Source organism: Castor canadensis, chromosome 16 (genome assembly GCF_047511655.1).
Source record: "Castor canadensis chromosome 16, mCasCan1.hap1v2, whole genome shotgun sequence".
In the NCBI taxonomy this organism is placed as follows: Eukaryota; Metazoa; Chordata; class Mammalia; order Rodentia; family Castoridae; genus Castor; species Castor canadensis.
Genome location: NC_133401.1, coordinates 28,007,777 through 28,019,152, shown reverse-complemented (window position 1 = coordinate 28,019,152; position 11,376 = coordinate 28,007,777). Strand labels below are relative to the sequence as shown.

The 11,376-nt window shown below is 55.9% G+C and overlaps 2 protein-coding genes across 2 annotated transcripts; one reads left to right on the top strand and one right to left on the bottom strand.

Annotated features, from left to right (window-relative positions):
- The first annotated feature begins 32 nt into the window (after nt 1-32).
- On the top strand, nt 33-5,523 carry Tmem238 (transmembrane protein 238). Its single transcript, XM_020179723.2, has 2 exons — nt 33-1,747; nt 4,484-5,523. The coding sequence occupies exon 1, from the start codon at nt 1,210-1,212 to the stop codon at nt 1,738-1,740; it is 531 nt and encodes a 176-aa protein (XP_020035312.1). The 5' UTR covers nt 33-1,209; the 3' UTR covers nt 1,741-1,747; nt 4,484-5,523.
- Nucleotides 5,524-5,751: 228 nt separating this feature from the next.
- On the bottom strand, nt 5,752-6,986 carry Tmem190 (transmembrane protein 190). The gene is made up of 5 exons (XM_020179733.2): nt 6,929-6,986; nt 6,816-6,851; nt 6,200-6,325; nt 6,033-6,117; nt 5,752-5,947 (listed from the first exon to the last, which is right to left on the bottom strand). The coding sequence occupies exons 1-5, from the start codon at nt 6,984-6,986 to the stop codon at nt 5,785-5,787; spliced, it is 468 nt and encodes a 155-aa protein (XP_020035322.1). The 3' UTR covers nt 5,752-5,784.
- Between the last annotated feature and the right edge of the window lie 4,390 nt (nt 6,987-11,376).

Sequence of the window (11,376 nt, the reverse complement as noted above, 5' to 3'; positions counted from 1 at the left end):
GGACAAGAACCGGTGCCCGCTCGGGCATTTTCGTAACTCTCCGGAAATTCTCCGGAAGAGCCTCCGTCTTACCCTATTCGCCCATGCCTGTTTCGTCTCTGTTCGGAAACACTCGGCCTCTTTCCGGTAATCTCGGCAACTCCCTAGCAGTTCGCGTTCTCCAGTTTCGGGGGAATGAGCTCCGAAACTGTTTTGACTCTCGGAAGAAACTAAACAGAACTGTCTCGCAGTCTGCTACCCCAGGGGAGCATGGATTTCCTCTAAGGACCTGTCGTTGAGAGCACTGCATGGGACCACTCTTGTTTCCCTTTAGAGTTCCGCGCAGTCTGGCCCAGCCTCTTCCCAGTACCTAGCTGCCTCCGGCCTCTAGCGTGCCCTGGAAAACCCTCACTAAGATCCCTGGAAGCTTTTTTTTTCTGTCGTCAGGGCTATCTCGAAGGGGGAGGAACCTTTCCAGATATTTGTGTCCTCAGCCTCCCCAGGGAGACAGTGCTTATGGACCTCCACTGGCTCACCTTGTGTGGGCATTATGCCTGAGAGCAAGGGCCTTGTTCTAAATAAATACTTGACCTTCGGATTTGCCTGCTACATACATTAATTAGCGCATTGGGTCTGACGCCGATGTAAGGGAGCTACTGTGAAACATGTATCTCCGCGCCTTAGGTCCACTCGCCAGTAGACTACGCACACGGGAGGCCCCAGAAATCGCGCGTCCAGAGAAAGGAACTCTTAGCATCCGCGCAGCTGTAATTTCCTTCCTTGCAGCACTCTGGCTGCTGATTCTCTGCGCCCCAGAGCTCCTTGGTGTTTTGTCTGATCCTGGGGTTTTTGTCTGATCGTTGTTTCTGATCCCACCTGTGCCCAGCTGGTGCGCAGGAGGCCCCGGGAGGCGGACACTGAATAGAAGCAACGGCCGACTGCCTCCATTATGGCACCTTGAAGTTGGACCGTGTCAATCCTTGATAGACAGGGGCCCTAGGCAGCCATATCTGTGCGCCGGCTGTCCCGGCACAGGCCTCAGAGCCACAAGACCGCAGCACAGAACTTCGGCCAGGACACCCGGGGCCTGGCTGGTTCGTGCACGCCAGCCCAGCTCAGGTGACCAGGCAGGCGCTGGGCACACCTGGCTCGGTCCCCTGACCCCGCCCCAGGCGACCGCACCCCGGAACGCTCTCAGGGAGCGGCCGGCGGCGGCGGCTGGGCAGGGCCATGGCGGCAGCGCCGGCGGTGTGCGCCTCGCAGGCGTCCCCGGCAGGAGCTGCGTCCCCGCCGGCACCCGCGCCCGCTCCAGCGGCCGGCCTGGGTCGCTGCCGCATGGCGCTGCTGCTGGCCGTGGCGCTGGACGTGGCGGGCATGGCGGCTCTGCTGACCGGCGTGTTCGCGCAGCTGCAGGTGCGCGGCCGCGACTTCGGTGACCTGCTCATCTACTCAGGCGCGCTGCTCGTCTTCCTGAGCCTGCTTGGCTGGATCCTGTGGTACACCGGCAACATCGAGATCTCGCGCCAGGAGCTCGAGCGCGACTACGGCCTGCGGCCCTCGGCGCTCGCCCGCCTGGCGCGCAAGCTGTCCCGCCGCTGGTCGGCGCCCGCCGCCACCGGCTCCCGCACCGCACGCGGGCCCCGCGGAGCGCGCCGAGCCGTCCGCGCGTCCCCGCCGCCCGCCGCCGGCTCCCGCCGCGTGCGCCTGCAACTGGCCACGCTCGAGGCCGGGCCCGGGACGGTGGGCACTGGCAGCGAGTGAGCCCCAGGTAAGGGGAGCTGGGAGGGACGTGGAGAGACTGGTGATGGGGAGATAGAGACCCCCAGGAGGTGGAGATGGAAGGGGGAGAGATGCAGGGTAGCAGGAAGATTCAGATACTGCGGGCATAGGTGTAGACTGGAGTGGGACGAATGAGACCCCGCCTCTGGAGGTGACAACGCTCGGGGAGGGAAGGCAGGGCTAGGCATCCACAGCACTAGAGTGAGACCACCCTCGCCCTAGCCTCCAGGAGCACCAGGCCCCGTTTAGCCTGTCCGTGTGCCTGGGTCTCTGCTATCACCACTGTTCCATCCCCTTTACACAGTGGGGTAAACTGAGACCCAGAAAGGTGCCACCTGTACCCAGGCTCAGGAACGCATGGGTGGAGGAGCCTCAGTTCTCCTGATAAGTAGTCCTGTGAAAGAAGTAGAGTGAGAGGGGCAACGGGGACAGGAATGAAGCCGTCCTCATCCCATCCCCTTTCTCTCTCCTCACCTTCCACTGTATATAGGGACAGGTCCAACAAGCATTGTGGTATGGCAACATACTACACTCGGATAAAGGGGAGCTACTGTATCCTCTTTTGTAAGCACACCTCTCAAGCTTACCTGCCTCTGCTCAAAGATCATCTGTGGCTCCCTCTTGCCCTCTGGTTAAACTCAGGCCTCTCCGAAGTTATGACATTCCTTAGTCCACAGACAGCCCAGTCTCTTTCCCACCAGCTGGCGTCTGCTGGTGCTCCTATACTAGGAGTGCCCCTGCTGGCTGCACTCCACCCAGAAAACTTACCGCATGTCCAGTAAGTTGAGCCAACTCAACTTCTTAACTCTTCTCTGGATCTCCATATTGTCTGAGGTACCTCTGTTGCCACTTGGATGACCATGTGTTGTGTCTGTCTGTGTGGGGCTGTCTCCACTGGGCAGGGACTCCCTTGAGGGTAAGACCTGGTTCTCTGGTGTTCTGTTTTCTAACAGTGCCCAACAAAAAAGTGTGAACTCAAGAAAGGTTGATGAATGAGTACATAGGTGAAAGTAGGAATCAGAAAGTAGATAGGTAAATGGAGGATGGGTAGATGAGTTGGCGAATGGATTGCTAAAAGGATGGATGGATGAGTTGGTTGATGGATGAGTTGGATAGAGGGATCGTTTGATGGATTGGATGTAATGGTAAATGGATAAGTTGGTTGATGAGTATATGTGATTGGATGGAAGGATGGGTGGTACAAAGAGACTGGTGGGTAGATGTGGGTAGATGAGTGGATATGGTTGGATGGATGGTTTGGGTTGATGGATAAATAGAGATAAACAATGGGTGGGTTTGTGGGTGGGTAGGTGGATGGATGGGTAACTGAATCCATTTTCCACTGGGGGTTCTGTGAAACTATTAAACCTTAAGACATTCTCAATGTATATAGCAAATTAACTTTTCTCCTATGCATCCAGAATGGCACTAGGTGTTTGTTTGGTTGATTTTTTTGAGACAAGGTTTAATTTTATAGTCCAGGCTGGCCTCAAACTCTCAATCCTCCTGCCTTGGCCTCCTTAGTGCTGGGATTACAGATGTGGGTGCACTAGTCATACTCTGTTCCTTGTGAGAATTAAGAAAATAGTCACTCCCATGATATCCAGTGCTCTGTGGTTCAAATGAAGAGACTAGTTTAAAAAAGGATGAACAAACTGGGAGCTGCTGCCTCATGTCTGTAATCCTAGCTACTCAGAAGGCAGAAATCAGGAGGTTCCAGGTTCAGTCAGCCTGAGCAAATAGTTTGCAAGACCCTATCTTGAAAAAATCCATCACAAAAAAAGAGCTGGTGGAGTGGCTCAACATGTAAGCCCCAAGTTCAAACTCCAGCACCACAAAAAATAAAAATAAAAAAAAAGATGAACAGCTGGGCATTGGTGGCTCACACCTCTAATCCTACCCATGTGGGAGGCTGAGATCAGGAAGATCTCAGTTCAAGAGACCTCCATCTCCAAATTAACCAGAGCAAAATGGAGGTGTGGCTCAAATAGTTTAGTATCTACTTTGCAAGCACAAAGCCCTGAGTTCAAACCCCAGTCCCACAAAAAAAAAAAGATGAACAACTCTCTGTTCAGGTGAAGCATGCAGCATTTGGCTCATCATTGCAAAAATAACATCTGCAATTGAATTACCCTTGAAAATCTTTGACATTGCCCAAAAGTCTACCATAAGTGGGTGACCCTCCACTGCTGGAACCTCCCATCAGAGCGTCAGACCAGCTGACTTGAGGAGCCCTCACAGAAGGAGATCTCACCCGTAATCCCAGAACTTGGTTGGCAGGGAGGCTGGAGAGTTCGAGGTTACATAAAAGGACAGAGAACTTGATTTTTGGTGCAGGAGCATATTCTAGCCTTGTTAGCGCCCCTCTGCCTCTGAGATCAAAATTCACAGATGGGTGTAACCTCACCACCCTTTGTAATTTCGCCCCCCACCTTTGCCTATCTGACTATTCTCTGTGCCTCTGTCTCTCCATCTCTCTGCCTTTCTGGGACCAGTGGATGCTCATGCATTAAGGTCACACATATTCGTGCACATGTGCACACACAAGGCTCTGTAGTGAGTGGGGAGGTCCTGGAATGAAGGTGCAAATGAACGAGCTATACATCAATGAGTGAGGTACTCCCTGCCCCATCCCTCCGCCATTGAGTAGAGGGGCTGGGGAATGCATGGAGGGGGTGGAGGGGGTGGGTCCTGAGCAGCACTAACCCCACCATCCCTCTTTCAGGTAACCCCATCGGTCAGGACCCAACTGAGAGGAGCCCCTGTCCCCTATGTCAGCCGGCCACCAGGATGACTGTGTGTCCCCTTCTGTCCTCACTTGGATAAATGGCTCTACCTTGCAGCACTGCTTGCCTGTCTGGGAGAGGGACCTCACTGCCGTGAGGTGGAAGGAGCATGCTTCCTGCCAGAGCTGGAGCCTGGCCACAGAGAGGCTGCCCTTGGCTTTGGGGGCCCTGCAGCCATTGTGGATCTAGAAGCCCCACTTCCACAGGGAACAGGGAGTGGGGCAAGGATCTTGAACCAGACCCACCCACTCAGCCCAATCAGAAGCAGACACAGGGACAAACTGAACTTGCAAGGTGTTCACTGGGGAAGTACTTGTAGAGGCCATGGGTACAAGTCCTACACCTCAGAAGAAGGATGGCTGCCTGGGTAGGAAGAGCCTCCAACTGCAGCACACTTCCAAGAAATACCAGTCAGCCGGTAGGGAGTCTGGAGGAGGCCCACCCCAGCCTCTTGCAGGCATGGGTGGGGTGTGGCACACAAGTGGGGTAGGGGTGGGAGTCAATCAGCTGGGCTCCCTGCTATAGGAGAGCTGAGGAGCACATTTCTGTGGCTGTACATGCTATACCCTTGCCCAGCTCTGGCCCCTGTCAACAATCAACTCCCAACTCCCTCGTTTCAGGCTCACCTCACCCAGCACTCCCTAGCCTATGACTCCATCAACCCAGGAGCCCCCCACTCAGTCCAGACCTTCCCCTTCCCCCAGAGCCTCTCATTCCAGACTCCTTCAGCTCACAGCCAAGTCTCCACTCTGCCTGGCTCCCCCTGAATTTTGAGCCCCAGGCTCCATCAAGCACCCTGAGCTACCTGTTCCCTGTGGCTCCATAGAAAAAAGAAGCACGTCTAAGCTGGGCATGGTGGCATACTATTGTATTCCCAGCTGCTTGGGAGGTGTAGATAAGGAGGAATGCCATCCAAGGCTAGCTGGGGCAAAAAACTTAGTGAGACCCCCCCATCTCAATAAAAAAGCCTGCTATGATGGCACATGCCTATCATTCCAGCTACAAGGGAGGCTTAAGTAGGAGGACTGATCTCAATCCAGGCCAGCCTGGGCAAGAAAATGTGAGATCCTACCTGAAAAATAACGAAAGCAAAATGGGGTGGGAGCATGGCTCAAGTGATAGAGTGCCTGCCTAGCAAGTGTGAGGCCCTGAGTTCAAACCCCAGCACCGCCAAAAAGAAAAAAAAGAGACACATCTATATGTCATATCTGTATTTAAGGGTCCCCCAGGGAGGCCCCTATTATTCTTCCTCTGTGTCCTCGCCCGCTTCTGTCCCCTCTCCTTCCGATAAGGTCTTCTTGCTTGACGCTCGGTCCTTGGACAGCAGGGAGACTGTCCTCGACAAATCACATCTACCCTTCAAAAACCCTGGCATGTGCAGCATATCTCGGCGCTTGGCCCACCTGGTGAGGGAGGGACATGCTTAGCCTGCCATACTCACCAGTGCCTTGTGGGCACAGGCACCCACCCGAGCCCCACCCTGCTCACCAGAACAGGCAGATGCTGAAGATGAGCAAGAGCAAGCCGCCACAGGTGCAGGCCAGGGCCCACAGGTGTTTTCTGCGCATGTTCTCTGCCAGAGGAAGGATGTTAAAGACCCAGAGGGCACCCGCCAGCCCCGTGTGCACCAGGACACCCAGCATTTGTCCACTCACCGTCTGGCCGCTGGTGGTAGCAGACCCCATCTCGGTAGCAGCATCGTAGGCGCAGACAGAGGTTGGGGTTCTCGATGGCTGCCTGACCCCCACAACTCTCCCGGTCCCACACATCTCCTTCACAGCCTGGGGGCCACCACAGTGGGCACTCCATTACAGAGCTAGCCCTACAGGCTGTGGACACCAAGATCCCAGGGCAAGGCTACAGGGTTGTCTGCCCAGTGTACTCTGGACCCAGGGGTCCAGGCCCCAGCCCTCCTCACTCATACTCAGGGGTACAGGCCCTCGCCCTCCTCCTCAGACCTAGGGGTCCAGACCCCGGCCCTCCTCCCTCAGATCGAAGGTTCCAGGCCCCAGCCCTCCTTCCTCAGACGTGGGGGTCCAGGCCCCAGCCCTCCTCCCTAAGACCCAGGGGTCTAGACCCCAGCCCTCCTCCCTCAGATCCAAAGGTTGAAACCTCTGTCCCTCCTCCCACACACTGAGTCTAGGCCCCAGCCCTCCTTCAAACCCAGAGGTCCAGGCCCCAGCCCTGCCCGCTCAGACCCAGGGGTCTAGACCCAGAAGTGTATCTGGGCTCCCTCTCCCTGGGGCCCCCAGGGTTTCAACTTCCACTCACTCCATGGGTAGAAGAATCCCTGGATTCCATTCCCATCTGTGGAAGAAAAGAGGTGGTGTTGGGGACTGTTTGGAAGCCAAGGTGACCCCCGACATCCACAGTAGCCCCCTTACCTACTGAGCCCTGCATCAGCAGGAGAAGGCCCAACACAGGAATCCCTGAGCCCACCATCTTGCCTCCCCAGACCCCTGGGGCCTCTGTGGAGAGAGGCCTTGAAGGACATCACCCCAGCAACAGCTGGGCCCCGCCCCAAAGCCCCAGTGCCAGGATTCTGAGTTCTGTTGCTAGGGAGTCCCCTCAGCTAGGGGGGGTCACAAGGAGGGTCCCACAGATCTGGTCATATCTGGTCTAGGCAGTGGCTCCCTTAGCACCCAGGTGGAAGAGGTCAGTAGATATGGCGGCCTCATGGTTAGAGTAAGTGAAAAAGGAAGGAGAGAGAGGCCAGTAAAGAGCCCAGAGCAGGAACTTCTCCCCGCTATCACCCCTATCAACCCAGGAGCTGAGGGGGTGGGAAGAGAAGAGACCTTCTTGTTGAAGCCTCCCTTCTCTTCCTGAGGCAGCCATGAAGTCTCAGGAAACCTCGTTGCTAAGGAGTCTTTCCCCTTAGCAACCAAAGGGAAGGGCCCCAGGTCCCTTAGGGTCATATTCTGAGCCCCATTGTTAGGGTAGTTTCCCCTAGCAACCAAGGGGTCAAGAAGAGGAGGATGGGACAATGGGGCTAGAGACTGGTGGGGAGTCCCCTGGTCTCACCTACCCCCAAGAGCTTGGGCCTACCAGGCCTCCTCTGTAGAGAACACTTAACCGGGGGTTGGGACCTGCCCAGCTGAGATTGAGGGTGTGAGGTCAGGAGGTGTTTAGCATCTGTGAAGAGCTTCCAGATCCCAACTAACATTTATTTTCCCTACTTGTGAAGGGGTATCAAAGTGGAGGTCCTCATTTTGTTTGGTTTTGGGTTTGGTGTCCCCAATGATTATTGAGGGGCCAGGGTTCCAGAGAGAGAGGATGCCAGATCTGAGGCTGGGTGGGACCAAAATCCCTAGTCCGCCACCTCATGTCTGCTCACACCATGAGGAGGGGGCCTTGATTCCCAAGGGCCATCAGGTTTTGGGCCTGAACTAAAAGGTCTGAGGGAGGAGGGGTCCAAAGCCAGACCCCATTTCTCAAGAGACCTGAGATTCTGACTCCATCTCACACTCATGTCTCCTGTAAACATCCAAAAGGGTGCTGAGTGGGCCTTGGGCTGACTCCGTCACAGATGACACAGGTCTGAGGGGCTTGGCAGGGGGCCGGGGGTGGGGGTCAGAGGGCTTGGGAGGCTGAGGCCAGGCAGCTGCTGACCGTTTCCTGTGTCAACACCATCTGGACCCACTTCCCAATTCCCTGGATTCCTCAGGGATCAAGGAGGGGGTGGGGGGGCGGGGCTGCCTGGCCCAGGACCGCGGATTGGGACTAGGGTGGGGGGGCACTGTCAAGGCCCTCACCGCTAATGACAGGTTTGGGCTGCCTCTGTGGCCAATCTGCCCCGTCACCCCCAAGAGCCCAGACAGGACCCCCCAGGGACAGACAGACGGACACACACAGCCTAGGTCTTGCTGACATCACACCCAGCCAGACCCATCTTGCCCAGGGGCCAACACATCAGGAAGGCCCTCATGGGGAAACCCCCAAATCCCAGGTTCTCTGCCCAGTCTGTTTCAGAGCCCTCCAGTTGGTCTCCCTAGCACCTCTTTTCTTGAATCTATCTTCTCATTCTGGGTCTTTATGCTCCTGTCTATTCTGTTTTTGTTTATCTCTGGCTTCTTCTGTCATTCTGTGGGATTCCCCCACGTTGCTTCTCTCTCTCCTCTCTCTCTCTCTCTCTGTTTCTCTCTTTTCTCTCATCATTTCTATAGAAGTGGTGCCCACATACTCTCCCAGAGAAGACCCAAGAATCTTGAGCAGTCTGCAGTCCCTCCACAGTCACAGTCACCTGGGGCAGGAGTGATGAAGTCTTATCCACAACCCCAAGGAATGAAGAACCCAGGCAGGACCAGAAACTTAGAGCTCTAATTTGACCCAGACTCATGAACTTCCCTAGAGAGTTCCCCAGAGGGTACAGGAGACCCAAGTTATCCTTTATCTACCTGCAAATGAGGACTTAGAGCCTGGACCCCTATGTCTGAGGGAGTAGGACTAGGGTCTGGACCTATGGGTCTAAGGGAGGAGGGCTGGGACCTGGGCCCTTGGGTCTGAGGGAAGAGAAGCTGAGAGTGGGGTATTTCCTAGACCCCTTTGTTGGAAGGGGCTGGCATTCCAGATTCCTGGTACTGCTCCTAGTTTGGCAGCAGGCCCATTCCCCATCCCCTCAGGCCAGTCCATCCCCCAGGCTGGTGGCCTGAGTCACCTTGGCTGGCCCCGCCAGTCTGGGGGGGGCTACGTCAGCTCTCCCCTCACTGACGCAGCCTTAGACCCCCCACGCTGACTCAGCCGGAAACAGGCCCCTCTGACCCAGTGGTCAGAGGCCTGGGTCCCAGCGGGAGCCAGGGTTGGGGAGGGCCCCTAGGGGGCCCTTGAAGGGGTGGATGTGACAAACCAAGAAAGGGAAAGAAAGAACTCTTACCTGAAGTGATGAGGTCATGTCCCACCGTGGGGGGGCTGTGACCTCATCTCCTTTGGGACCTGAGCAGTAGCCCCCCATGGTGGTGATTAGGGAGGGGGAGACTGCTCCAGCTGCCTTCAATCCCAGAAACCGCACCACCACCACCACCACCACCACCGCCAGCACAGCAGTCTGCATGGGGTCCAGCAGAGAGACCCTGAGAGTCCTTGTCACCTCCCTGTGCTCATTCCCATCCAATCTTTCTCTGCCATCTCCATCATGGAGAGGAGGTTCCTGGAATGTCCCTGTTCCTTGAGGTGGTTGTCAATCCTGGACCACTATATGCTTGCATGGGCATTGCTGGGTCCCCCCTCTCCTACCTAGATCCTTCCTGTGTCCCTGTCTCTCTGTGTTGCCTTGTCCAGGTGTCTATGGCCCTAGCACTGGCTCTGTCCCACCCTCTCTCCCACTCTGTTTCAGTGGCTACATCAGTCTCCTTGGATTGTTAATAAAATGTAACCATGAGAATAAAAGTGATTAACAAATATTTATTTACCCAGTAGTCCTCTTTGCTTTACATAGGTGAGCACACACATTATCCTCACAGCATCATTTAGGGACAGTTGGGTACCCTTGTTACCCCATTTCACAGATGAGGAAACTGAGGCACAGAAGGGCAGCATCATGGGGCCTGAGTCCCACCTTTGTGGAGCATCTTAATGTTTCTTTTTCTTAGTCCGAAGTCTCAGGTCCTGTCTCACCTTTACTTTTGTTGGTTGGGGTTTGGGTGGTTTTTTTGTTTGTTTTGTGTTTTGAGATAGGATCTTTGTATGTAGTAGCCTAGGGCTATCCTTGAACTCATGATTCTCCTGCCCCAGCCTCCGAAGTGCTGGGATTGATTACAGGTGTGAGTCACTACACCTGACTCTCTTCTGCCTTTTGTCTCCACCTGCATCTGTCCCCATTGCCGAGTCCTCACTGTCACCCCTCTCCATTTTGCTCCTTTTACTTCCTGCAGCCTGTCTTCTCTGACTGCCTCCATGTCTCTGTCCCTTTTCTCCTTGAGGTCTCTGATCCTCCCCAACTTGTCCATGTTGCTCACTTGTTCCCAGATCCACTCCCCTCTGTCTCTTGGGCTGACTGGGGTCATCTATCTGTCCAATGCATCTCCCTGGCTGTCCCCATCTCTGTGTCCCTGTCTTTGCCTCAGTTTCTCTATCTCTGCAGCTCAGACTCTCCATGTCTGTAGATCACAGAGACTCCATCTGTCTCTGTCTCCCTGCCTCTGCCTCAGAGTCTCCATCTCTGTCCCAGTACCCACACCTCTCTTGCAAGCTCTGTCCCTTGAACTTTTCCTCTTGTTTCCATCTCTCCAAGCTCAAGGTTTGCCTCTCTCTCCTGCCTCCTCATCTCTCTCTGCCTGTCCTGGTCCAGCCAGACCCCCACCCACAGCTGGGCCCCAGCTCTACAGCCTCGTGTGTCTGCCCCAGCCCGAGGAGGTGGAGGGAGGGGACGCCAATGACCTCACCAGCCCCTCTCCGACCACCCCCCCCTTCATTTTTCAACTTTTCCAACTTTTCCTTCCGTGCCCTCCTCCGAGCAAGGCGGCGTGAGCCCTGCTAGGCAGTCGGCTTGTCTGAATGGAAAAGGCAGGAGGGAGGGTGAGTCAGGATGTGTCAGGCCGCCCTCCCCTGCCGCCTGCCCCCCGCCCGCCCGCCCCGGCCCCCTATATAACCCCCCAGGCGTCCACACTCCCTCACTGCTGGGCCCTTGCTGCTCACAAGCACATGCCTACCCTCCCCAGGCCGAGGCCCAGCTGACCCCCGGGGGCTCCCCCGGCAGCGGACAGGGAAGGGTTAAAGGCCCCCCGGGCTCCCTGCCCCTTGCCCTGGGGATCCCCTGGCCTGTGGGGACATGAACTGTAAGTTGGTTCCAGTTCATGGGGTTGGGGGACAGGGAGGGAGGGAAGGACTGAAGAAGGGG